We start from the raw sequence: 26154 nt of genomic DNA on the forward strand, positions 1-26154 counted from the left end.
TTTTTTAAATTAATATTTAATTCATCAATGATTATAGACAAGTTGAGGTTTCACGTTCTTTGTGCTTTATTATCATAAATATACACTTTGTTTAAACTTTTGAGTTTGGACACAAAATGTAAACATTCCTCATGAATCCAGAACATTCATTTGTTTATTATTTAGAAAGTAATAATTAAACAGCTGAATAAAATGATCAGATTAATCACTTGCAACATTTAGGATATGAATTTCTTGTGTTAAGTGAGGTTTTTAATTCTACACAGATATAAATATATTTTATTTATTTGTAGTTTTCATATTTGACTCAGAACATTACACTACATTTATTTCATCAACAATTTATCAAGTTATTTTTAAAAAAAATATTTATCTGAATGATTATCCAAGAACAATAAAAATATTCAAATAATCTATCAACACCATCAATACATCTAATCAGTAAATAAAAATCTACATTTATTCAGCTGATCTATTGACTGGTTTATTGAAAGTTTTACAGCTCCAGCAGGTAAAGAAGCCGTGGCTTTAATCTGATCTTCTGATTTCTAATGATAATTAAATGACAGAATACAGAATTAAAGAATATCTTTATTTAAATTCAAAATCATGAATCATTTAAAAATATGGACTACAAGTCATTTCTACAAGTGTTCATACAGACAGAAAGACCAGAGATGAAACGGATTGAACAGATACAGGACAATTAGGACAAGGAAAGTGAGAAAGAATAGAACGATAATTTATTTATTATTTAAAAAAAATTACAACTGTGTTCAAGATCACAGCAAAAAGACAGTAGAGGAAACAAAGGAACAAAAATATTTCACATTTCCTGTTTAAATTCAACAGTAAAATCACATGAACTGAAGACATCGTGACTTTTTGAAACCGGTCGTTACATTTTTGAGTCAAACAGAGCAGGTAGTGATGAAGAAGCTGCCTCGAAAGATCATTTCTGTTCCTCAAAGAGTAAAAAAAAACAAAAAAAAAAACATTAAATCCTAAATGTATGAAAAATAAACATTATGTACATTTTATGTCTAATTACAGTGAACCTGACGGAGAGTGAAGCTTACAGAGGCGAAGCGTTCACGCTACAGCAAATTTCACCGGTTGACACTAAACTCGCTCACTTTGGAGGTGCGTTTCTCTGTCCCGTGATATTCCTAGCACTGTGTGTGAAAGCTCCTGAGATGTCCAGCATGGAGACGTGTGTGTATGTTGATGTGTACACAGTACCAATGGTCAGGATGTACTGTTGTGTCCGAGTTTCTCGTTCTCCTGAAAAACACACGTGCGCGCACACACACACACAGTGGAATTGTAAAGCAAAACATTGGAATATATATCTTAATCACATCTCATAGTCCTTTTATCGAGTCTGAATCAGTTTGACTGATTCATTTCGAGTTGATTCAGAGTCGAATCACTTTCTAGTGAGAATCAAATACTCATCTCAGTCTAGTTCGTTTGGAAGTGTTCGACGCTCACTAGAAAATTATTTGACTCCGAATCGTCTCGAAATGAATCAAACCGATTCAGACTCAACAAATGGACTAATGGAAGGGAAAGAGCAACAGGAAAGAGGACAGCCTTCCTGCTGAAAGCAAACCGGATCAGAACTTTACATTAGATTGTTTTCTATATTTTTATTTTAAATCAGTTGTGTTGTTTCTCTTCTTTCTGCACTCGATTGAGGAAAAACAGCAATGATAAATAAATAAATAAATTTATCAGTCCAGCTTCCTCCTCTTTGTCCCCCAGAATGACGTGTGGGTGACGGATTGACGGATTTAAAAAAAGATGTCTGGGCAAACTGTGACCTCCTAGAGTTAAAAGTGAGCATCCAAGGAAATTTACTGTGTTAATTGCACTACATTCTGCAGTCACACAGGACCAGAAGAAATATGTACATCTACTGTACATGTTAACACACAAAACAAGCTTTTGAGTATTAGTTACCCTGTCTTACTGTACAAAGCACCTGCAAATAATAAAGCAAGTAATTAAAAGTTCATCTATCATTTCACTTCCACTAATCGGTCTTTTGACCAGTCTAAAAATAAAAAGACTAAAAAGAAACAGACTTAGCAAGAAGAACTGAAGATATGTGGATGATGAAGTCTTAGTTCCACCACAGCTTCAACAGCCCTGGATCTTCTCCTTTAAAGCTTGGAGAAGGGCACGTCTTTCGGACTCTTCTTTTCCAGGGCTGCCTGCGCTGACTTCATAAGATCCTGTGTCTGCAACATGTTCATGTTCCAAGTAGCCTGGAGACACAGGAGAAATCTCAGATTTCGACCGCTCTACTTTGTGTTTGTGGCCATACTGTGTGTGCATGGGTCTACCTTGAGGCTAAAAATGCTATTCATGTCTTAAGCAGATTCTTACCATGTAGTCTAGGCTCTCAGTTACACTGTGGTCTCAGGAGTAGAGGAGGTTGATTTTGGTTCCCTGGACAGCGACGGGACTCCGGCCTGCAATCTCACCTGCTATTTCCAGAGCTCCAGCAATCATTGACTATCAGGGAACACACGACTGCAGAGATGAACAGAACACACACTTGCCTTCATTTATACTAAATAATTAAGCTACATGAAAAAAAATAAAATAAAATACATGGTACAACCCAAAGTCACATTCTTCTGTTATCGTTCTTCTGTGTCAGTCCAGAATTTCACCTTTTTGTGATCACAGAAATTAACGCAAAATCAAGAAACTCCACAATATTCAGAGGAGCTTCCACTTTTTCAAAGTTACTGCAGATTTGGGTCAAAACATGTCATGACACGTCATCACCACAACAGGCCTTCAGCACAGGTTACTCTACTTCCTGAACAAGTGCGGACCCGGATACAAGTTACGTTCACATTCATGGGACAATTCACATTCACAGTTCCAGTGTAACCGAACTCGACCACCTTCTACAGGTAGTCTCGGGTTCGGTACCGCAGTGCACTTCCCAGTGCACATTACGACAGTCACATTACCAACTTTTCATGCAAACTGCTCTGTTTTGGAGTAAACTTCCAGTGTGAAAGCCCACTAGAACAGCTACACTGCAGAATTTTTCTGTCTAAAAATGAACAAATTTCAGGTTTTGTAGCTCTTCTTTGATAAATGACAAGATGGTAATATCATAAAATAGTCCACTTTGTATTAAAACCAGACATCTGATGCTCACTGTGGTTTATTTAATCTTCAACAAACTGCTAATGTAAATAATTGTTCAGAGTGTGCCCCCTTGTGGTCAACTCTTTCATAGGGGCTTGTACAAGTCAGAACAATCAGCCCATTCTTATCTTCTCATCACTTACTATCTCTATATATGATCATATGGACAAAAATAACTTGTTTACAGATTTTGGTGTAAACATGTAAGCAAGCAATGTATGGCAAATTAATGTTCCTCATACCTTCACCTGAAACCAGGCATCCTGTGTGCACAGACGAATATCACAGGCTGTGATTAGATCCACTCCTGCGAAATAAGAAATCACATCCACAAAAAAAAAACTGTTAGTAATTCAGTCTCCTGCAGCTAAAAGCCCCAGTAAAAGATAACTCTCTGATGGTTAAAGCTTTGCAGGAAAGTGACACCACAACTCTGGAAAGTTCCATCCATATTGTTTGCTGAGTGTATGAGATGATGGTACTTAACACTCCCAACAGACCTGCTCCCACACACACACCATGCACTGCCACCACCACGGGCTTTGGGCACTGCAGACACATCAAACACAAAGTTCAGTTTATATACCACAATGTATTACTCAAATAGGTTATTGATTGTACAAATACTACATGCATGTAGAACCCCTACATGCTTTGTGTTTAATTTATGTAAGGAATAAACATGCGGTTATAGGAAAACAGTCAACGATCCAATGAAGTGGAGTGACCGTTACCACCCTAAGGTATAACTGCACATTCTGAAGTGTTTTATTCCCCTTATACCACAGCAAGTTGTCAACAAGTGCATTTCTTTATTAATTAAAGAAGAACATGTCATACACATTAATCTATTTTAAAGGCTGACCGACAGTAGATCTTACAGACGCTGATAACCAAGTCGGGTAGCATCTACTAATAACCGATAACTACTGAATGAAAATATAACACTCAGTGGAAAAGTTAACTTTATTACAAAAATAAACAGTACTGACCGTACCATGAAAATGTACTTCACTTTTTCTAATAAAATAAACATATATACACTAATTTTATTTATATATATATATATATATATATATATATATATATATATATATATATATATATATATATATATATATAAATATAAAACACGCACACACACACTATGAATAAATAAAGTAAATAAAAAGATGTACATTATTTCACAAAAAAGTGAGAACACCCCTCACATTTTTGTAAATATTTGATTATATCTTTTCATGTGACAACACTGAAGAAATGACACTTTGCTACAATGTAAAGTAGTGAGTGTACAGCTTGTGTAACAGTGTAAATTTGCTGTCCCCTCAAAATAACTCAACACACAGCCATTAGTGACTAAACTGCTGGCAACAAAAGTGAGTACACCCCCAAGTAAAAATGTCCAAATCGGGCCCAATTAGCCATTTTCCCTCCCCGGTGTCATGTGACTTGTTAGTGTTACAAGGTCTCAGGTGTGAATGGGGAGCAGGTGTGTTAAATTTGGTGTCATCGCTCTCACACTCCCTCATACTGGTCACTGGAAGTTCAACATGGCACCTCATGGCAAAGAACTCTCTGAGGATCTGAAAAAAAGAGTTGTTGCTCTACATAAAGATGGCCTAGGATATAAGAAGATTGCCAAGAACCTGACACTGAGCTGCAGCACAGTGGCCAAGACCATACAGCGGTTTAACAGGACAGGTTCCACTCAGAACAGGCCTCGCCATGGTCGACCAAAGAAGTTGAGTGCACGTGCTCAGCGTCATATCCAGAGGTTGTCTTTGGGAAATAGTGCTGCCAGCATTGCTGCAAAGGTTGAAGGGGTGGGGGGTCAGCCTGGGCTTTGGACACTGCAGACACAAACACAAAATCAAGTTTATATACGACAATGTATTACTCGAATAGGTTATTGATTGTGCAAATACTATATGCATGTAGAACCCCTACATGCTTTGCGTTTAATATGTATTATGTAAGGAATAAACATGCGGTTAAACGAGCTTCATTTTGGTAAAATGTTAATATGATCATGTGTTTGACCTTATATACAGCCACAATACCAACTGTAACAGTGTTGACAGGTTTTTATTTCCTGAAAAGTAACAGTGTGTCATGAGGTTTCCACTTGAGAGTGACATGTACAGTGTCCTCCACTAATATTGGCACCCTTGTTAAATATGAGCAAAGAAGAAAACCTTTTGTTCAAAAAAAATTCACAAAAATACTCTGCTCTCATGGATAAACAATTGCAAACACCACAAGTTTATAAAAAAATATTTGTTAAATGAGTGTACAACAATTATTGGCACCCCTATGAATCCATGAGAAATGTATTTGAAGTATATTCCTCTTGATATTTTACTTTTTTGTACACTTGGGAAACTAGGAACAGGACATTGTTCAACCATGACTTCCTGTTTCACAGGGATAGGTAACGCATAAGCCAAATTCTCTTACTCATTCAGAACAATAAGTGAGGCCAAGATATATTCAGTGGTACTTGAAGGTTTATGAACCCTTCATAATTATATATATATATATATATATATATATATATATATATATATATATATATATATATATATATATATATGAACTCTGCATACAGGGAAGCTTTGTTTTATGGGGGACTCGCGTAGTGCGGCTCTTCTAAGACATCTACACGAAACCCATCCGGGAATTACCAGGATGAAAGGCCTGGTGCGTAGCTATATGTGGTTGCCACACTTGGATGCAGAGGTGGAAGCATTGGTCAAATCTTTTGCAGTCTGTCAGGAAAACAGAAACGCTCCGGCAAACGCGCCACTGCATGCGTGAGAGTTACCAGAGCAGCCATGGAGAAGGATTCACATTGATTACGGTGCACCGTGGATGGGTAGAATGTTCTTGATCGTGGTAGAAGCATTCTCAAAATGGATAGAGGCTTATCTGTTAATCAAGTCTACATCCACAGTTACCATTCAGTGCTTAAGACAAACCTTTAGCCAACACAGGATACCAGAAGTAGTGATGTCAGACCATAGCAGTTTCTTTGTTTTTAACCAGTGCTGAATTCCAAGAGTTTATGGAAAGAAACGGAATCAAACACAAGCACAGCACCCTACCATGCATCTTCCAGGCGTCTGGCTGAAAGGGCCGTTCAAACATTCAAAACCCTAAGGAAAAGAGTGCTGGAGAGTCCGTTGAAAAAGCTAGCCAGAGTGCTGTTCAGTTACCGAACGAAGCCACCGTCGACCACTGGCAAATCAGCCGCTAATCAGCTGTGTGGAAGGAAACTGGTCTATACAGGGTCTCATTGAGACACAAATAATTGAGACAAAAATGGTACCATGACCAACATGGAAAGGAAAGATATCTCATGGTGGGTGACCCAGTGTATACTAGGAACTTCAGCTCTGGACCTACTTTTATTCCAGGAACAGTTCAGAAAAAGACTAGTCCTGTATGGTGCACAGTAGCATTGGGAAGTGGGCAAGTAGTGCGGTGACATATTGATCAGGTGAGAGACAGGCACAATGCAACATCAATAGCACCAGAGTTGTAAGACACTTCACAGCCAGATGTTGACATTCCAGCGCATTCTACAAAAGACTCAGGTTCTTCATTCTCTGAGGAAAGTCACAAACAAAAACTGGGAGGAACTTCTGAAGTGGTTGTGTCAGAAACTTTCCTTGGGATGGAAAACCCTGCGTTGAGAAGGTCTACATGTACTAAATCTCCAAGCTATCTGAAAGATTATAATTAGTGTAGTGGTGAGTTCCCCAAACGCAGGGCAAGAATGAACCCAGGAACTGAACTGAATCTCAAGAGAAAGTGGGGCATGCAATAAGACAATGGCCCAAAACAAAGAATGGTTAAAGAACAATAAAGTTATTGGTTTGGAATGGCCAAAACTGATGTCCAAGCCCATGTGCAGGACTAATCAACAGTTACTGGAAATGATTAGTTGCAGTTATTGCTGCACAAGGGGGTCAGACCAGATACTGAAGGCAAAAGATTCACATACTTTTGCCACTCCCAGATATGTAATATTGGATTATTTTCTGCAATAAATAAATGACCAAGTATAATATGTGTCACGTTTGTTTAAATGGGTTCTCTTTGAGTAGTTTTAGGACTTGTCTGAAAATCCTGTGTATATTTATGTAGAAATATAGAAAACTCTAAAGGGTTCACAAACTTTCAAGCACCACTGTAGCTGTGATGTGCAGCAAAAGGTTGTTGAGCTTCACAAAATGTGAAGTGTCTATAAGAAAATAGCACAACCATCGAAAATGCCCATTTTCATCATCACGGCAATAATTAAGAAGCTCCAGTCAACTGGAAATGTTATGAATCAACCTGGAATTGGACACGTGTCTATATCGTCTCAACACACTGAAGAGGACGGTTCGAGTGGATAAAACATCTCCAAGGATCACAGCTGTTGTGTCTTTGGGGGGGGGGGGGGGGGGGGGGGGGGGGGGGGGGGGGGGAATTCTCCACAATAGTGGTTTTGAAGCACACAGAAAGGTAGCCATATGGAAAAGTACCTCATGCCCACGGTTAAATATGATGGTGGAACTTTAATGTTTTGGGAATGTTTTTCTGCCAGAGGACCTGGACATTTCATTAGGATACATGGCATCATGGACTCTACCAAATATCAACAGATATTAAATAAAAACCTGACTGCCTCCGCCAGAAAGATTAAAATGGGCTGTGGTTGGATCTTCCAGTGATCCAAAACATACATCAAAATCAACACAAAATCGGTTTACTGACCACAAAATCATCAAGTCATTTAACACTAATGAGCAGTATTAAAAATATTAACATGGATATCTGAGTCTGATAATAAAATTAACTTCTACTTACAGTCAAATTTTGTAGTGTTTATGACATTTAACACCCTTCCGTCCAAAAGAAACCAAAAGGGGGTACAAACTTTTACACTCCACTGTATTTGGTTGAAATTGCGCTTATAGAACAACTGAACAGCAACGTTTCCATACAGGTTTTAGTGAAGTGTTTAAAAATAGCAACTTGACTTGAAAAGGATGATGTTTCATTAGCGTGGCCTGTGCCCAAATCCTGCACGACTGCGTATCTAGGTACACTACACACGGTCTGAACGAATGGAGTGTCTACCGCACCTAGTGCACTAGAGATAGAGATTCCATACAAGGTGATTTGGGACGGAGCCAGTGCACAGAAACCGTTTCCCTGCGAGAGGCGCAGGTGAAGCTGGAGCTGTGTGACTGATTTGTGCACCTGTGACTGCAGAACTACCTCAAGTCTCCACACAGAGAGCTGTTCAAGAGAAAAACACTCCTAAAGAACAAATCACTGCGCCAGCGAGACATCAACCCTTTAACTAGACGTTCATCCCAATTCCACACAAATACCGCGGAACTATTTAGGGCTGAGAGACAGTTCAAAAAGCACTGAAAATAAAGTGTTAGTAACGAGGCTGCGTTGCTGGTCACGCGCGGTGTAGACGCGCTGATACAGAGTGTAGCGCGAGTAAGATCTGTAATGTCTAATTCAAACATTATGATCAAAAGTAAAATCATGTCTAAAGACACCGAGATACAGAAACCACAAGGTGCAGTACTTATGCATTATTTTTTTATGGATGCACAAAAAGCACCGAATTAAACTACAGTCCTAAATTTTATATATATATATATATATATATATATATATATATATATATATATATATATATATATATATATATGTGTGTGTGTGTGTGTGTCTGTATGTATGTATGTATGTATATGTGTGTATATGTATATGTATATGTGTGTATATGTATATATATATATAATGTGTGTGTGTATTGGGTTCTTTTCTGTTTTGGACAAACATCTGTGTAAAGTTTTAGTCTGAATTTATATTTGTAACATTCAGTTTGTGGATTTTATTTTAAATAAACAAAAAGGCACTGAAAGTTTGCCCCCATCAGATTAATCGAAAAAATAATTGACCAATTAATCGATTGTGAAAATAATCGTTAGTTGCAGCTCTAATAATAAGCTGCATCATGAAATAGATTTTTAACAAAAAAAATCTTGATTATTTTCAAAAATGGTGTTGTGTTTGAGAAGAAGAATGGAGTGTAATATAGTGTGAATCATAAAAATTCTATTTAATTTCTATTTGTTTACAGAAAGTCTTCAGCAATAAAAGCAGCATTTTGCTGTAGTTGTTAAGGGGCCGTTTACACCACAACGTTTTCAAATAAAAACCGAAAACTTTGCTTGGTTTGGCTGTTCGTTTCCATGACGACGGCGTTTCGGGGTCTGAAAACTTTGGAAAACGGGTTTCAAAGGGCAAGTTTTTGAAAACGATGCCGTTAACATCTCCGGTAAATCATGTAAATTATTATCCAGAAAAACCACATCTCCTCCGTTTACTTGTATTTGTTTACAGCGCGGTCTTTCCCTCATCAATATGGCGGACATGTTGACGTGAATTCTTACGTGCGCATGCGCGTAGTATTTCTTTACAAAGTCACCTCGCCAGCTACACACACACACATTTGTCCTTTTTGTGTTTATTTCTTGAGAAATAGAAGCTCGAATTTGCAGTGAATGTCCAATATAAACCCAACTTCACCTCAGTTTAGCAGTTTATACATTAAAAACATTACAGAAATATAAAGTTATTTTAGCTGCTAAATGACTAAGCCACTTTTACACTCACTGTTTATTTTAGTTGCTATAAGCAGGGAGCAAACAATGGATTTTAGGATAAATAAGGTTATACTTAAATAGTGCCGCTAAAACAGAATAACAAATCTCTCCTCATGAGTTAAATAGTGCACTACATAGGGTGTAGACCGTCATTATTTCATCCCTAATGTAGTGCACTTAAACCGGAAATTACATCAATTTGGGATTCGGCCACACAGCTTCCGTTTAACTTACCTCGGGTTTAAAAACAGAACGGAGTTTTAATTCCACAAACACAGACAAAATAACCAGCTTTTACTTTTAAACTGGATCAAATCTAACTGTAAAACTGTCAGAAATAATTTAATCTGGAGATGATTAATTCGGTGTAATAACTCAACTGCTCAGGAGATACCCGCTGCAGCTTTTTCTTCTTGTGATTTCTACTGGTCGGAGACGCAGCTGTTAGGCGCGTTACCGCCACCGCGTGGACTGGAGGATATAGTTCCAGGTTGGAGGAAGTCTATCCTAACAAACTTACACCAATAATTTCCACTCATGATTTTATTAGATCCTATTTATTATTCCAGTGGAGTTTATGACTTCTTCATGAATGCCAACAGTGAGTCGTTCACTGTGTCTTACCCAGATATACTGAGTGAAATACTGAGTCACCACAACCTCAATCTCTAAATGTTTAACAGCACCAAAGCTTTCAATTCTGGTGACTTTGGGAGTATTTATTTATTTATATGATCATATAATGAAACAAACATTAACATAAGCATGTGCTGCACAACATTTCATTAGTTTAATTTACATTTTAATTTACTGTAAAGCGCTTTGCTAAATTTGGCTACGTAAACTTTTTTAGGTATTAAAACTGGTTACTGTTTGGTTGATGACAAACTCCATATTTTTATACCTTGGAGCTCTGTGTTACCATGGTAATTTATAACAATTACTAACAACATTACCTTCATCAATGCACGTTTACATTTTATTTGATACTTGGCCATTGTTACGTCCTCAGTTGTATTTCTGTTTGTACTATGTTCCATTCGTGTGTCTATGTCGGGGGAGGGATGGGTGTCTTGTCTCCTCCTCTTTTAAGCCCAGTCCACTGCGATGCGTCATGTTCCGGCTTGCCATTGGACTATCACATCTTGTACATGTCTGCTCCCGCCTTGTGCTTTGGGATGAGTTGGCTGTACATTTCCGGACGTGTACTTAAGCCTCGTCAGTCTCCATCCCCGGGGCAGATCGGTGCCGTTGCTTTGTACAGCAGATATTTGGTTACGTGTGTTGATTTCTCCTGTGTACGACCTTCTGCCTGTTCTTGACTTTGTTTCTGCTCTGCCCCTTTAAGTTTAATGATTCAGCTCCAAAACTGCTGGAAATGTGGGACGGGTTCTAACTCTTCACCAAGACTGCAGTATCCTGGAGAAGAGGTTTGAGGTGAGACTCCTGTCATACGCCGTCCTGGTGAGTGTATTATAGTTAATGCTGTAAGACAGAGAAGAACATCAGTGTAAACACACACACACACACACACACACACACACACACACACACACACACACACACACACACACACACATTATTCAGTATGATACAGTAGAGTAAAGAGACAGTAAGTCAGTAACTCACTGTAGTGTCTCCAGGTTACAGTGTGGATCCTTCAGTAGATCAGAGAGCAGCTTCTCTCCTGATTCTCCTGGATTATTATCGTTCAGATCCAGTTCTCTCAGGTGTGATGAGGAGTTTGACCTCAGAGCAGAAGTCAGAGCAGCACAACCTTCATCTGTAATCCTGCAGTTCCACATCCTGCAAGAAAGAAAACCTTCTCACACTTAACACACTCAGTTTTAGCTCTGAAAACATCAACTACACAAAATCTTTATATACACAACATTTACTCTCATCTCACACACAACAATGACAATATCACATCACTACAATTACAATCACCACAGAGGGAAACTGTGTGTGTGTGTGTGTGTGTGTGTGTGTGTGTGTGTGTGTACGTACCTCAGTATCTCCAGTGTACAGTGTGTGTGTGTGTGTGTGAGTGTGTGTGTGCCTCAGTATCTCCAGTGTAGTGTGTGTGTGTGTGTGTGTACCTCAGTATCTCCAGTGTGTCTGTCTGTGTGTGTGTGTGTGTGTGTGTGTGTGTGTGTGTGTGTGTGTGTGTGTGTGCACCTCAGTATCTCCAGTGTACAGTGTGTGTGTGTGTGTGTGAGTGTGTGTGTGTGTGTGTGCCTCAGTATCTCCAATGTAGTGTGTGTGTGTGTGTGTGTGTGTGTGTGTGTGTGCCTCAGTATCTCCAGTGTACAGTGTGTGTGTGTGTGAGTGTGTGTGAGTGTGTGTGAGTGTGTGTGTGTGTGTGTGTGTGTGCGCCTCAGTATCTCCAGTGTACAGTGTGTGTGTGTGTGTGTGTGAGTGTGTGTGAGTGTGTGTGTGTACCCCAGTATCTCCAGTGGTGTGTGTGTGTGTGTGTGTGTGTGTGTGTACCTCAGTGTCTCCAGTGTACAGTGTGTGTGTGTGTATGTGTGTGTGTGTGTGTGTGTGTACCTCAGTGTCTCCAGTGTACAGTGTGTGTGTGTGTGTACCTCAGTGTCTCCAGTGTACAGTGTGTGTGTGTGTGTGTGTGTGTGTGTGTGTGTGTACCTCAGTGTCTCCAGTGTACAGTGTGTGTGTGTGTGTGTGTGTGTGTGTACCTCAGTGTCTCCAGTGTACAGTGTGTGTGTGTGTGTGTGTGTACCTCAGTGTCTCCAGTGTACAGTGTGTGTGTGTGTGTGTGTGTGTGTGTGTGTGTGTGTGTGTACCTCAGTGTCTCCAGTGTACAGTGTGTGTGTGTGTGTGTGTGTGTGTGTGTGTGTGTGTGTGTGTGTGTGTGTGAGAGTGAGTGTGTGTACCTCAGTGTCTCCAGTGTACAGTGTGTGTGTGTGTGTGTGTGTGTGTGTGTGTGTGTGTGTGTGTGTGTGTGTGTGAGAGTGAGTGTGTGTACCTCAGTGTCTCCAGTGTACAGTGTGTGTGTGTGTGTGTGTGTGTGTGTGTGTGTGTGTGTGTGTGTGTGTGTGAGAGTGAGTGTGTGTACCTCAGTGTCTCCAGTGTACAGTGTGTGTGTGTGTGTGTGTGTGTGTGTGTGTGTGTGTGTACCTCAGTATCTCCAGTGTACAGTGTGGATTCTCCAGTCCAGCAGAGAGCAGCTTCACTCCTGAATCCTGCAGGTTATTGTTACTCAGGTTCAGTTCTCTCAGTCTGGAGGAGTTTGATCTGAGAACTGAGGACAGAACTCTACAGCTTTCCTCTGTCAGTTTACACACACACAGCCTGGAAGAGAAATGATGAAGTATCAGAACACTGATCTCAAACACACACACAGCCATAACACACTTACTCTTTACCATGTAACAGAAATGTGAGTGTGTTTCTCTCACACACACAAATCAGAGGACAGAACACCACATCAGCATTATTATTAAATTATTTTTTAATTGTTATTTAATTATTTAGTAAAAAAAGTCTGTGTGCGTGAGAGTATGTGTGTGAGTGTGTGTTTGTGCGAGTGTGAAAGTGTGTGTGTGAGAGAGGGTGTGTGTGCGAGTGAGAGAGTGTGTTAGTGTGTGAGAGTGTGTGTGTGTGGAGTAAGTTGAGTTAGTTTGCTAACTGGAAATCCGTCTCACACAGTGCATGCATTATTTGTTTGTTTGTTTATGGTAAATATTCACACATTTTTCGTTAGGGATTAAAGTTATAAACAGGACATATCCCTTGATCTGCACAGAGGGATTATTATGATGTTTTTGCTAACTGGAAATCCGTCCTCGAGGACAATCCTCTTTCATCCTGTAAACTAATCCCACACCAGATCCAATCTAAAGAGAAAGTCTGATCGGTCCAAACCAAACAAGGTCGGTGTGAAAGTGAAAAAGCACAGAAGAGTTTTAATCAAGTTCTATTGTAAGTGTGTAGTGAGCTAGAAGACATCTATGTGTTACTGAACATCAGGTGTTTTTCTGCATCTCTGTATGTCCTGTGTAAACGGAGTTAGAAGAACCGTGTGTTTTGTCTAAAGCAGCTTTACTCTGGCAATAAATGAGCAATTAGACATTTACCAGAACTGTGTTTCCAATCAAAGCCCTTTAAGCTTCAATACCAGTGTCACAATAACAGATCAGACTTCCAGGATGACGTGTACCAGGCTGGGACTAAAGCCAGAAGGTCATTAAGGTATAAGGGGGGAATCTGGGACGGGGTAAAAATCCTGTCCTGATGAAACCTTTCAGAAAATTCAACGCAAGGCTCATACGCTGCAAAAAATGACCTTGTCCCAATAAAACCTTTCAGAAAATCCAACTCACAACGCATGCACCACAAATGTAATGTATCATATAGATATGAATAATTCATGAAGGCGATGGAGATTGGTTTGTTTTTAGAAAGAAGAGGTTAATGCCCCGCCTAGGGATAATTTTACTGCTTCAGAAAAGTATATAAAGACGTGTGTGTGTGTGTGTGTGTGTGTATAATCCAGACTTTCTGCAGACTGTCTCACTTTGTTGTTTCAATAAAGTTTGATGACCTTTGGCATCTACAAACCCTCTGTCTCTGAAGTGTTTAACTTAGGCTGGAAAGATTGTTTTCCACGACACTCTCACGTGTCCCTCAGTGCAGATTGGGCGGTGTGATACGCTGATACACATCATAGGACCAGAAAATAGAATAATCAGTCATGTCTATTGATAGATATTTTCCTATATCCTCTATATCACCAATGTCACATGCTGTATTCATATTGTTCCCATGGTGACAGTGTTCTGTTTCTCTTCTCGTTTGTGAAGTTCTGTTCAATGTCACTTTCAAATGAAAGGAGAAAAGAAAAAGTGCCTTTCACTGGTGTTTAGATCACAAAATGATCAGAAAACAGTGATGAATACATGCAGTTATTCTGTAGAGATCATTTCTTCATCAGTTTTAGAGAAAAGGTAATAAATGGTGATAGAAGGTTTTGTCCACATGGTCCCGCCCTCAGTGCAGACGTAACGTGTTGGTGTAAAAAGTGAAACTCTTCTGTAACGGTACCAGAGGTTTGTTTAAAGATGATTAGAGTAATTATTAACCAGCATTAATCCAAACAGTGCAGTTCAGTGTTACATTAAAATAATAAACCATGCAGTGATACATTTATAAATAAAAATACTCACTCAGCTCTTCTGGAGGCTTTGACCACTGGCAGCAGCTTCAGAAGACATTCCTCTGATGGGTCATATTTCCTCAAATCAAACTCATCCAGCTCCTGATCTGAGTTCAGTAACACAAACACCAGAGCTGACCACTGAGCAGGAGAGAGTCTGGTTCCACTGAGACGACTGTTTCCTCCTCTGTTCAGGTAAGTCTGTACTTCCTGCACTAGAGAATGATCATTCAGTTCATTCAGACAGTGGAACAGATTGATGGATTTCTCTGGAGATGGATTCTTCCTGATCTTCTCCTTGATGTACTCGACTGTTTCCTGTTTGCTGTGAGAGCTGCTTCCTGTCTGTGGCATTAAGCCTCGTAAGAGAGTCTGATTGGACTCCAGTGAGAGACCCAGAAGGAAGCGGAGGAACAGGTCCAGGTGTCCGTTCTCACTCTGTAAGGCCTTGTCCACTGCACTCCTGAGGAGATCAGACATGTCTGACTTTCTGAAGAAATTAAAAAGTCCAGTGCTTTGTTCCACTAACACATTTGTCTTTCTAAAAATAAAGCAGAAAAATGCATATAAAGCAGCCAGAAACTCCTGAACACTCAGGAGGATCAGGATCAGGATCAGGGTCACATTTCTGATGGTACTTTTGCTCCTTGTGTTTGATCTGAAAGATCAGGAAGTGTGTGAACATTTGAGTCAGAGTCTTGGGGATCTCTCCACTCTCTGCTTCACCCAACATTCTCTCTAGAACAGTGGCTGAGATCCAGCAGAAGACTGGGATGTGGCACATGATGTAGAGGCTTCTTGAAGACTTCATGTGTGAGATGATTTTATTGGCCAGGCTCTGATCACTGATCCTCTTCCTGAAGTACTCCTCTTTCTGAGGATCACTAAACCCTCGTACCTCTGTTACCTGGTCTACACACTCAGGAGGGATCTGATTGGCTGCTCCTGGTCGAGAGGTTATCCAGAGGAGAGCAGAGGGAAGCAGATTCCCCTTGATGAGGTTCGTCAGCAGCACATCCACTGAGGCTGACTCTGTCACATCACACAGTCTCTCATTCTTCTGGAAATTTAGAGGAAGTCGACACTCATCCAGACCATCAAAGATCAACACCACTTTGTAGAAGTCTATTAATTGTAGTTTTCTCATTTCAGGGAAAAAGTGATGAAGAAGATCCATCAGACTGAGATGTTCCTGCTTCATCAGATTCAGCTCTCTAAAGGGAAGTGGAAACATGAAGGTGACGTCCTGATTTGCTTTTCCTTCAGTCCAGTCCAGAATGAACTTCTGCACAGAGACTGTTTTTCCAATTCCAGCAACTCCTTTAGTAAGCACACTTCTGATGGACTTGTCTTTAAAGAGATCATTACATTTGATGGGTGTCTCCTGTGCTGCTGGTCTCCTGGACGCTGTCTCAATCTGTCTCACCTCATGTTCATTATTGACGTCTCCACTCCAACCCTCTGTGATGTAGAGCTCTGTGTAGATCTCATTCAGAAGTGCTGAGCTTCCATGCTGTGAGATTCCTTCATTAATTCTTTTAAACTTCTCTCTCAGGCTGGATTTCAGCTTTGTCTGATACACAGAGGCCACAGACTCTAATAAACAAAGTAATAAGATGTTTTAATGTAAAATCACTGAACACAGGATTAAATGTAAAATTCAAATGCTGCTGTTCATTCCTGATTCATGTAGTAAATATTCCTGAAGGACAGGACCATTGTACAGAGTCACCACAAGCTGGACCACGAACAGAACAGAAACGCAGCAGATGTACATGATACTAAACTCGAACTTCAAACTAAAAGTGTTCCTATCTAAAACTATTTCCTCTCTCTAAAGTGAACCTGATGGAATAAAGCCATGACTCAGAGCTCTTACTGTTGTGCAGTGTGTGAGCGAGATCTGTGTGGTTCATGTTCTTCAGGACGTGCAGTGTGATCTTCAGCGCTCCGTCTCTGACACTGTGCAGATCCTCCTCATCCTCCACCTCCCTCTCAGTGCATGCTGGGTAATCTGGACTCAGGAGCTTCCTAAACCTCTCCAGCTCATTCTTTATCAGAGTGATGACTTTGTGTTCCAGCTCCTGGTTAGAAACACACAGGAACACATCTAAATATTATAATGTTACACACTGAGATGCTTTTATTTTATGAAAAGAATAAAAGTCTCTTTCTATTCCCACAGTTACAGCTGAAATTCTGTCTGATTACCCATAATGCTGCTGCACATTATTAAATCAGTAAATTGTCATGATCTTAAATAAAAAACCTGCAACCTGCTCACACACAAGTTACACACATTAAAAAGACACACACCTTGAATATGGAGTCCAACTGATTTCTGCTGAGGTTTGATTTCTTCTGTTGTGGTCTGTGAACAAATAAAACACATGATGTGATATAGACTATATGTATTCATAGCTGCACAACACACACTAATACATACAGAGTCAGATATTTAACACTATCCTCTTAACACAATACACTGATTTCAGGATTTCTCACTGACACTAACATGTTTATGAATAAAATAGTGATCTAGTCATTAATGTCCCAGGTGTAAATGTTGTTGTGTAGCACCACAGACCCTCCAGCTCAGGGACTGCAGACTGAACTGAACTCTTAAAGCAGTTTACCTCACTGCCAGTCCGAGAGCTGCAGCACTGCACAGTTTAGTGTTTTACTGCTTCAACACCTGATAAAGATCATGAAGGGCTTCAGAATGAGACCAGTGAGTTTGATCAGGTGGAACACTGCTGTAAAACACCTCACTGTACTGACCTCACATCAGGAGAACTGGCTCCATCTCTGAAGGTAAGTGGATGCTCCATTGACTCGTCACTCTTCATGGACACACAGCTGGGTTCTGGTGAGTCTGATCTCTTTCCCTCCATCATTCTAGAATGAAACAGAAATATCAGCAATAATTAATACTCTGCTGTCTCAGCACTGTTACACAATGTGTTCATCATTAAACACCAATAATTCCATCTTTTTAATTCAGCTCCAGTCTGCACACTTATTCAAACAGGAGACACGCCCCATGCCTCAGGAATTACACTGATGTCAGGAGTCCCAATCACAGATAACTGACTCAGCTGGGTCTTAAAGCCTGTAGAATTCACTGACTCAAAGCTATGCTGCTCTTCTCCTCCACATTACACAGTCCTTTTTACTCTTCTCTCAGTGAATGATTTCTCTAAACTGTTCTTAGATCAGATCAGTGATATATTCACTGCTATTAAACACCTTAAACCAAAGTCTAGTTCCTCTGTACACTAGTGAGTGCTTAGAGATACAGATCTGTTCCATGAGATGGTGTGTGTTTATTGCTGGTGAATGGAAAAGTAACTCACCTCTCGTCTCTCTTTAAGTCCTGTTCTCCAGACACACTGATGTTGGAGGTCATGTCTCCTTCTCCAGATTACAGCAGGACACACGTTTACTTCACTCCAACATCGGTGTGTTAAATCAAACCCTGTATCAGCACAGAGTTCACTTACAGGAAATAGTCTCTGTATCAAGTCATAAAACAGCCTGTGTACATTCAAACTTCAGTACAAACCCACAAAACTCTTCTGCTTCTAGTGTACATTCAGTGTGTTTATATATTATAGCTTTAGATGTAGATACTCACTGTGTTTTTACTCCTTAAATGCTGTATTTTCCCCTCCACACAAAATGGAGACTGACTTTCACTTTCACTTCCTAACCGTTTATTCTGCAGAGGGGGAGGGGCAGTGAGGTAGGGTAATACACACACACACACACACACACACACACACAGATGTGGTTTGTTATCAGACAGCTTTCTGATTCATCGAGCAAAGGCCTGTAAATACTGAAAGTAAAAGCCTGAAAACGCTGCAAATACAGAGAACAGAATTAAAAGTCTGGTAAAATCTACATCACACACATTATCATTTCATTACCTTCATTTATTATCTCATGACTTCATTCAGCACGAACAACTGTCAGAGCTCTATACAAATATATAAACAAAATTAAAATACCAGGAAGTGCTAGAAACACTCAGCAGATCATTAGATAAAGAAGCAGAACTCATACGCTGAGTAAGTTTACTTAAATATCTGCAGAAATGTATTTTCTCTGGTTTTCCCTTAATGAGAGCGAGTATCCTGATATTAGTGAGGATTGGTGTGTAAGTAGTTTTTGTGTGAATAATGAATGTTACTCAGAATAAAAGTGATGATGGAGAGTAAGTTAAACACATTGGTCAGACGAGTAACTAACCCAGTGTTTCCCAATCGAGGTTCTGTCTGATGAGAGCAGGGATGCGTGTAAAAATCCTTCAGACATTTTCTAAAATGATCAAATGTGTCGAAAACATTTAATATAGATGAGAAATATCTGATGTCTGAAATAATAACACAGACACAGAAATAATAAGACAGACACACACATACACAACAACAACAATAATAATAATAATAATAATAATAATAATAATAATAATAATAAACTAGACCAGTACATTTCCTGAAGAAAATGTGTGCTGCTTGCCATGGCAAAATTCGGATCAGGCGCCAATACTTTCGATAGCCGGAAGCGTAGAGTGCCAATACTTTTGACAGTTGCCGGTGTAGGATGCCAATACTTTTGAGAGCTGGACGCGATGGGCGTCAATTCTTTTGAGAGCTGGAGTCACAGGGCGCCAATACTTCTGAGAGCCGGCCGTGTAGTGCAGCTATACTTTTTAGAGCTGGCCGTGTAGGGCGGAAATACTTTGGAGAGCCAGCCATGCGGGGTGCCAATACTTTTGAGAGTCGGCCAGATAGGGCGCCAATACTTCTGAGAGCCGGACAGATTGGTTGCCAATACTTTTTAGAGCCGGGCGTGTATGGAGGCAATTCTTTTAGAGCTGGCGGTGTAGAGCGCCAATTCTTTCACAACTCAATGCAAGTCTATGGGAAATTTTCCGACTTTGAGCTTCCGTACCGGGAATGCCGACATTCCGATCACTTCCGTAATACATAGCACACCTCTCCTCAATAAGCCGATCGATTCGACACCTCAACCGTCGATCTCCGACAAACAGTGCGGGACTAGTTTCGCACCGAAAAAAAAACTGGAAGAAGAAGAAGAATTATAATAAATTTGCCAAATAACAATAATAGTGCTTTTCAAGGACCATTAATAATAATAATAATAATAATAATAATAATAATAATAATAATAATAATAATAATAATAATGTTATTATTATTATTATTATCATTATTATTATTAATAATACTAAGTTTGCCGAAGAACAATAGTAGTGCTTTTCAAGCACCATTAATTATAATAATAACTAGACCGGTACATTTCCTGAAGAAAATGTGGATGGTGCTTGCCATGGCAAAACAGGAATGGGGCGCCAATACTTTTGAGAGCCGGACAGATAGGGCGCAAGCACTGTTGGAGCTGGCCGTGTAGTGCGCCAATACCTTTTAGAGCTGACCATCAAGGGTGCCAGTACTTTTGAGAGTAGACTGTGCGGGGTGCCAATACTTTTGAGAGGCGGCCAGATAGGGTGCCAATACTTCTGAGAGCTGAACAGATCGTGTGCCAATACATTTTAGAGCCAAATGTGTACGGAGGCAATTTTTTTAAAAGCTTTCTGTTTAGAGGGCCAATACTTTCAAAACTCAATGCAAGTCTGTGGGGAATTTTCTGACTTTGAGCTTCCGTAGTGGGAATTCCGGCATTCCGATCGCTTATAAAAGTCATAACACACCTCTGCTCAATAAGCCGATCAACTTGACACCTCACCCTTTGATCTCCGACAAACGCGAGAGAAGTTACGCGCCAAAAAATAGTGGAAGAAGAATAATAATTATTATAATAACTAGGACGGTACATTTCCTGAAGAAAATGTGAGTGGTGCTTGCACTGGCAAAATTTGGATTGGGCGCCAATACTTTCGAGAGCCGGATGGATAGGTTGCTAGAGGGTTTTAGCTTGATGCTAGCATGTTTTAGCATCATGCTTGCACGTTTTAGCATCATGCTTGCACGTTTTACTGTCATGCTAGTATGTTTTAGCATCATGCTAGCATGTTTTACCGTCATGCTAGCATGTTTTACCGTCATGCTAGCACGTTTTAGCATCATGCTTGCACGTTTTAGCATCATGCTTGCACGTTTTAGCATCATGCTTGCACGTTTTAGCATCATGCTTGCACGTTTTAGCATCATGCTTGCACGTTTTAGCATCATGCTTATATGTTTGAGCATGTTTTAGCATCATGCTAGCATGCTTTAGCATCATGCTGGCATGTTGCTAGCATGTGTTAGCACTATACTGGCTGTTTAGGGTGCTAATACTTTTAAAGCCGGACAAATAGGGTGCCAATATTTTCGAGAGCCAGACAGATAGGGCGCCAGCATTGTTAGAGCCGGCCTTGTAGTGCGCCAATACTTTTTAGAGCTAACTGTCAAGGGTGCCAGTACTTTTGAGAGCTGGCCGTGCGGGGTCCCAATACTTTTGAGCGCCGGCCGGATAGGGTGCCAATACATTTTAGAGCCGAACAGATCGTGTGCCAATACATTTTAGAGCCGAACATGTACGGAGGCAAAACTTTTAGAGATTTCTGTTTAGAGGCCAATACTTTCATAACTCAATGCAAGTCTATTGGAAATTTTCAGAATTTGAGCTTCTGTAGCGGGAATTCCGGCATTCCGATCACTTATAAAAGTCATAGCACACATCTCCTCAATAAGCCGATCGATTCGACACCTCACCTGTCGATCTCCGACAAACGGTGCGGGACTAGTTACGCGCCGAAAAAAACGTGGAATAATAATAATAATAATAATAATAATAATAATAAGTATGCAAGAGAACAATAGTAGTGCTTTTCAAGCACCACTAATAAAACACTTACTGTTACGATAGACAGCCACCTCCTCTTTGAAGTATTCCTCAAAATAAAAATAAAACTTTAGCGGTGCTAAAATGAGAAGCCGCAGGTTCGTTTAAATCACACAGCGCAAACACTGGTACACAGCCGAGATCTTAGAGACTTCTGTGTAACTCACTCCACTTTTAAACATAGAGTCCACCTATTGCTGGGGGTATCGTAAAGCCATTAACACCCCCAGACACCAACTCATTATCATAAACATACTGATAGGATTTACACCACGACCCCCGGTCATAAAATAAGTGTCTCCACACAAAGCTCTTGCTCAGGAAAAACACAAAGATCATAAATTAGACTACCTACAAACTGTTGCTCAGGAAAACACAAAGATCATAAATTAGACTGCCTACAAACTGTTGCTCAGGGGTTTAGAGAGAGAGAGAGAGAGAGAGAGAGAGAGAGAGAGAGGTGTGTCTGAAACATGTATGGGCGGGGTTTAGAGAGAGAGAGAGAGAGAGAGAGAGAGAGAGAGAGAGAGAGAGAGAGGTGTGTCTGAAACATGTATGGGCGGGGTTTAGAGAGAGAGAGAGAGAGAGAGAGGTGTGTCTGAAACATGTATGGGCGGGGTTTAGAGAGAGAGAGAGAGAGAGAGAGAGAGAGAGAGAGAGAGGTGTGTCTGAAACATGTATGTATGGGCGGGGTTTAGAGAGAGAGAGAGAGAGAGAGAGAGAGAGGTGATGGGGTTTTTTGTCTTCTAGTTTAAACATTACGGAGATTCTTTACTTCTTTCTTTTTGGCGGTAACTATTAACAGACAAGATTATGTAACAGAAAACAAATATGCTGTTCAATACGACAAAAACAATAATTATTTCACTATAGGAATTAAGTTTGTGATTTCAGGGTTAGATATGGGATACTTTGGAAGACTTTGGGATAATTACGGTGAATAATTTTTAAATTGTGAAAACAGAGAGGGAGATACCCTGCATACCTTGCTACACCAAGGTCAGTCTCCTCCTCCGTAATTGTAGGTAATTTCATCACCTTCTTTAAAGTCTGTTAAAGCAAACAGACCAAGATGTGGGCTTCCATCCACTTCAGTCTTCTGCATTCTGCCATTTGGGTGCCTGTGGTCATCATTAACCAGCCTACCAAAAGATCCGTCTTCTTTTGCAGCATCAATACTCAATACACAACGAGAGAAAGAGAGAAGTATTCAGTGACCGAATATTCAACATCAAATTCTACAAATATGATAGCTCTGCACAGAATTTTTATTGTTAACGGTCAGATGTAAATGTTTAAGTGGACAAATACTTCACAACTGCAATTTTCAAGTACAATGAAAGTACACTTTGAAGAAAAACTATGCAGACATCGTCATTTTTTATGCAGGTTAATTCTATGGATCATTTAATTAGTGGTGCTTGTAAAGCACTACTATTGTTCCCTTGCATACTTAATAATAATAATAATAATAATAATAATAATAATAATAATATTATTATTATTATTATTATTATTATAATTATTACTCCTCTCTGGCCGGCGCTCAAAAGTATTGGGACCCCGCACGGCCAGCTCTCAAAAGTACTGGCGCCCTCGACAGTCGGCTCTAAAATGTATTGGCGCACTACACGGCCGGCTCTAACAATGCTGGCGCCATATTTGTCCGGCTCTGGAAGTATTGGCGCCCTATGCTGTCGGCTCTGGAAAGTATTGGCACCCATCCCTGTTTCACCAACACAAGCACCATTCACATTTTCTTCAGGAAATGTACCGGTCTAGTTATTATGATTATTCTTCCACGTTTTTTCGGCATGTAACTAGTCCCGCACCGTTTGTCGGAGATCGACGGGTGAGGTGTCGAATCGATCGGCTTATTGAGGAGATGTGTGCTATGACTTTTATAAGCGTTCGGAATGCCGGAATTCCCGCTACGGAAGCTCAAATTCTGAAAATTTCCCATAGACTTGCATTGAGTTCGAAAGTATTGGCCCTCTAAGGAGAAAGCTCTAAAAGTTTTGCCTCCGTACATGTTCGGCTCTAAACCGTATTGGCACACGATCTGTTCGGCTCTCAGAAGTATTGGCACCCTATCCTGCCGGCGCTCAAAAGTATTGGGACCCCGCACGGCCAGCTCTCAAAAGTACTGGCGCCCTTGACGGCTGGCTCTAAAAAGTATTGGCGCACTATACAGCCGGCTCTAACAATGCTGGCGCCCCATCTGTCTGGCTCGCGAAAGTATTGGCGCCCTTAGCGTCCGGCACTCGAAATTATTGACACCCTACACTTTCACCTCTCGAATATATTGGTGCCCTAGAGTCCGGCATTCGAAAGTATTTGCGCCCTATTTGTCCAGCTTTAAAAGTATTGGCACCCTATATGGCCAGTACAGTGCTAACACATGCTAGCAACATGCCAGCATGATGCTAAAACATGTAAGCGAGATGCTAAAACATGCTAGCACGATGCTAAAACATGCTAGCACGATGCTAAAACATGCTAGCACAATGCTAAAACATGCTAGCATAATGCTAAAACTTGCTAAAACATGCTAGCATGATGCTAAAACATGCTAGCATGATGCTAAAACACGCGAGCATCATGCTAAAACACTCGAGCATCATGCTAAAACACGCGAGCATCATGCTAAAACACGCGAGCATCATGCTAAAACACGCGAGCATCATGCTAAAACACGCGAGCACCCTATTCGTCCGACTCTCGAAAGTATTGGCGCCCTACGCTGTCGGCTTTCAAAAGTATTGGCGCCCGATCTGAATTTTGCCACACAAGCACCACTCACATTTTCTTCAGGAAATGTACCAGTCTAATTATTATTATAATAATTATTCTTCTTCTTCCACTTTTTTTTCGGCACGTAACTAGTCCCGCACCGTTTGTCGGAAATCTACGGGTGAGGTGCGAATCGATCGGCTTATTGAGCAGAGGTGTGCTATGACTTTTATAAGCGATCAGAATGCCGGAATTCCCGCTACGGAAGCTCAAAATCAGAAAATTTCCCAGAGACTTGTATTGAGTTTCGAACGTATTGGCCCTCTAAGGAGAAAGCTCTAAAAAATTTTCCTCCATACACATTTGGCTCTAAAATGTATTGGCACACGATCTGTTCGGCTCTCAGAAGTATTGGCACCCTGCACGGCCAGCTCTCAAAAGTACTGGCGCCCTTGACGGTCGGATCTAAAAAGTATTGGCGCACTACACGGCCGGCTCTAACAATGCTGGCGCCATATCTGTCCAGCTCTCGAAAGTATTGCCGCCCTACACCGTCAGCTCTCGAAAGTATTGGGGCCCGTCCCTGTTTCGCCACTCTCTCACATTTTCTTCAGGAAATGTACCAGTCTAGTTATAATTATTATTCTTCTTCTTCCACTTTTTTTTCGGCATGTAACTAGTCTCGCACCGTTTGTCGGAGATCGACGGGTGAGGTGTCGAATCGATCGGCTTATTGAGGAGAGGTGTGCTATGACTTTTGGAAGTGATTGGAATGTCGGCATTCCCAGTACGGAAGCTCAAAGTCAGAAAATTTCCCATAGACTTGCATTGAGTTGTGAAAGTATTGGCCCTCTAAACTGAAAGCTGTAAAAGTATTGCCTCCGTACACGTTCGGCTCTAAAATGTATTGGCACACGATCTGTTCAGCTCTCAGAAGTATTGGCACACGATCTGGCCAGCTCTCAAAAGTATTGGCACCCTGCACGGCCAGCTCTCAAAAGTACTGGCGCCCTTGACGGTCGGCTCTAAAAAGTATTGGCGCACTACACGGCCGGCTCTAACAGTGCTGGTGCCATATCTGTCCGGCTCTCGAAAGTATTGGCACCCTATGGAGGCGGCTCTTGAATGCATTGGCGCCCTGTCCCGATTTCACCATGGCAAGCACCGCTCACATTTTCTTCAGGAAATGTACTGGTCTAGTTATAATTATTCTTCTTCCACCTTCGTGCCATTTTACCTCTAAAGAAAATGTTAATATATTGAGATTTTCAGTCCCTAGTGATGTTCTGAGTAAGAAAATAACCATATCCGTGCTTGCTAATAACTGTGCTGAGTGAGAACCTGTTCTACACACAGATCACAGCTCAGCTGCGGTGTTTAGAGACGCAGAATAAAAGGAGCGCGCTGTAGTTACAACATCCAAGCACATCACACCACCGCCCAGCGCTTTACAGATTCATAACAAACTAATAACTGGAACTAATGAGCTCGGCTCGGTCCAGACTA

The 26154-nt window shown here is 40.6% G+C and overlaps 2 protein-coding genes and 1 long non-coding RNA gene across 13 annotated transcripts in view; all 3 read right to left on the bottom strand.

The window, feature by feature from the left end:
- Positions 1 to 578: 578 nt before the first annotated feature.
- On the bottom strand, positions 579 to 15519 carry LOC128629628 (ribonuclease inhibitor). Of its 11 annotated transcripts, none has more exons than XM_053678406.1 (9): positions 15050 to 15519; positions 13002 to 13175; positions 11490 to 11666; positions 10241 to 11345; positions 4827 to 5030; positions 3678 to 3726; positions 3420 to 3484; positions 2395 to 2523; positions 579 to 2273 (listed from the first exon to the last, which is right to left on the bottom strand). In XM_053678406.1, exons 1-4 carry the CDS (start codon positions 15517 to 15519, stop codon positions 11261 to 11263), a joined length of 906 nt encoding a protein of 301 aa, XP_053534381.1. In that variant the 3' UTR covers positions 579 to 2273; positions 2395 to 2523; positions 3420 to 3484; positions 3678 to 3726; positions 4827 to 5030; positions 10241 to 11260. The 11 variants fall into 11 exon arrangements, 10 of the variants coding, with proteins under 10 accessions (XP_053534381.1, XP_053534375.1, XP_053534383.1 ...); XM_053678400.1 differs by having other exon boundaries at positions 2395 to 2541; XM_053678408.1 differs by having other exon boundaries at positions 579 to 1284; positions 2091 to 2273; positions 2395 to 2541; positions 3420 to 3726.
- Positions 15520 to 15580: 61 nt separating this feature from the next.
- On the bottom strand, positions 15581 to 19364 carry LOC128629622 (NLR family CARD domain-containing protein 3-like). Its single transcript, XM_053678369.1, has 8 exons — positions 19294 to 19364; positions 18972 to 19021; positions 18677 to 18760; positions 18396 to 18517; positions 17821 to 17937; positions 17356 to 17410; positions 16919 to 17123; positions 15581 to 16635 (listed from the first exon to the last, which is right to left on the bottom strand). Exons 4-8 carry the CDS (start codon positions 18446 to 18448, stop codon positions 15581 to 15583), a joined length of 1485 nt encoding a protein of 494 aa, XP_053534344.1. The 5' UTR covers positions 18449 to 18517; positions 18677 to 18760; positions 18972 to 19021; positions 19294 to 19364.
- Positions 19365 to 22900: 3536 nt separating this feature from the next.
- The window catches only part of LOC128629716 (uncharacterized), a 4178-nt gene continuing 924 nt past the window's right edge, over positions 22901 to 26154 (bottom strand). The window contains exon 3 of the long non-coding RNA XR_008394095.1: positions 22901 to 23093. This is a non-coding gene — a long non-coding RNA (uncharacterized LOC128629716). The remainder of the gene's footprint in view (positions 23094 to 26154) is intronic.

The sequence above is a fragment of the Ictalurus punctatus genome, unplaced genomic scaffold (assembly GCF_001660625.3).
Source record: "Ictalurus punctatus breed USDA103 unplaced genomic scaffold, Coco_2.0 Super-Scaffold_100, whole genome shotgun sequence".
Taxonomy (NCBI): domain Eukaryota; kingdom Metazoa; phylum Chordata; class Actinopteri; order Siluriformes; family Ictaluridae; genus Ictalurus; species Ictalurus punctatus.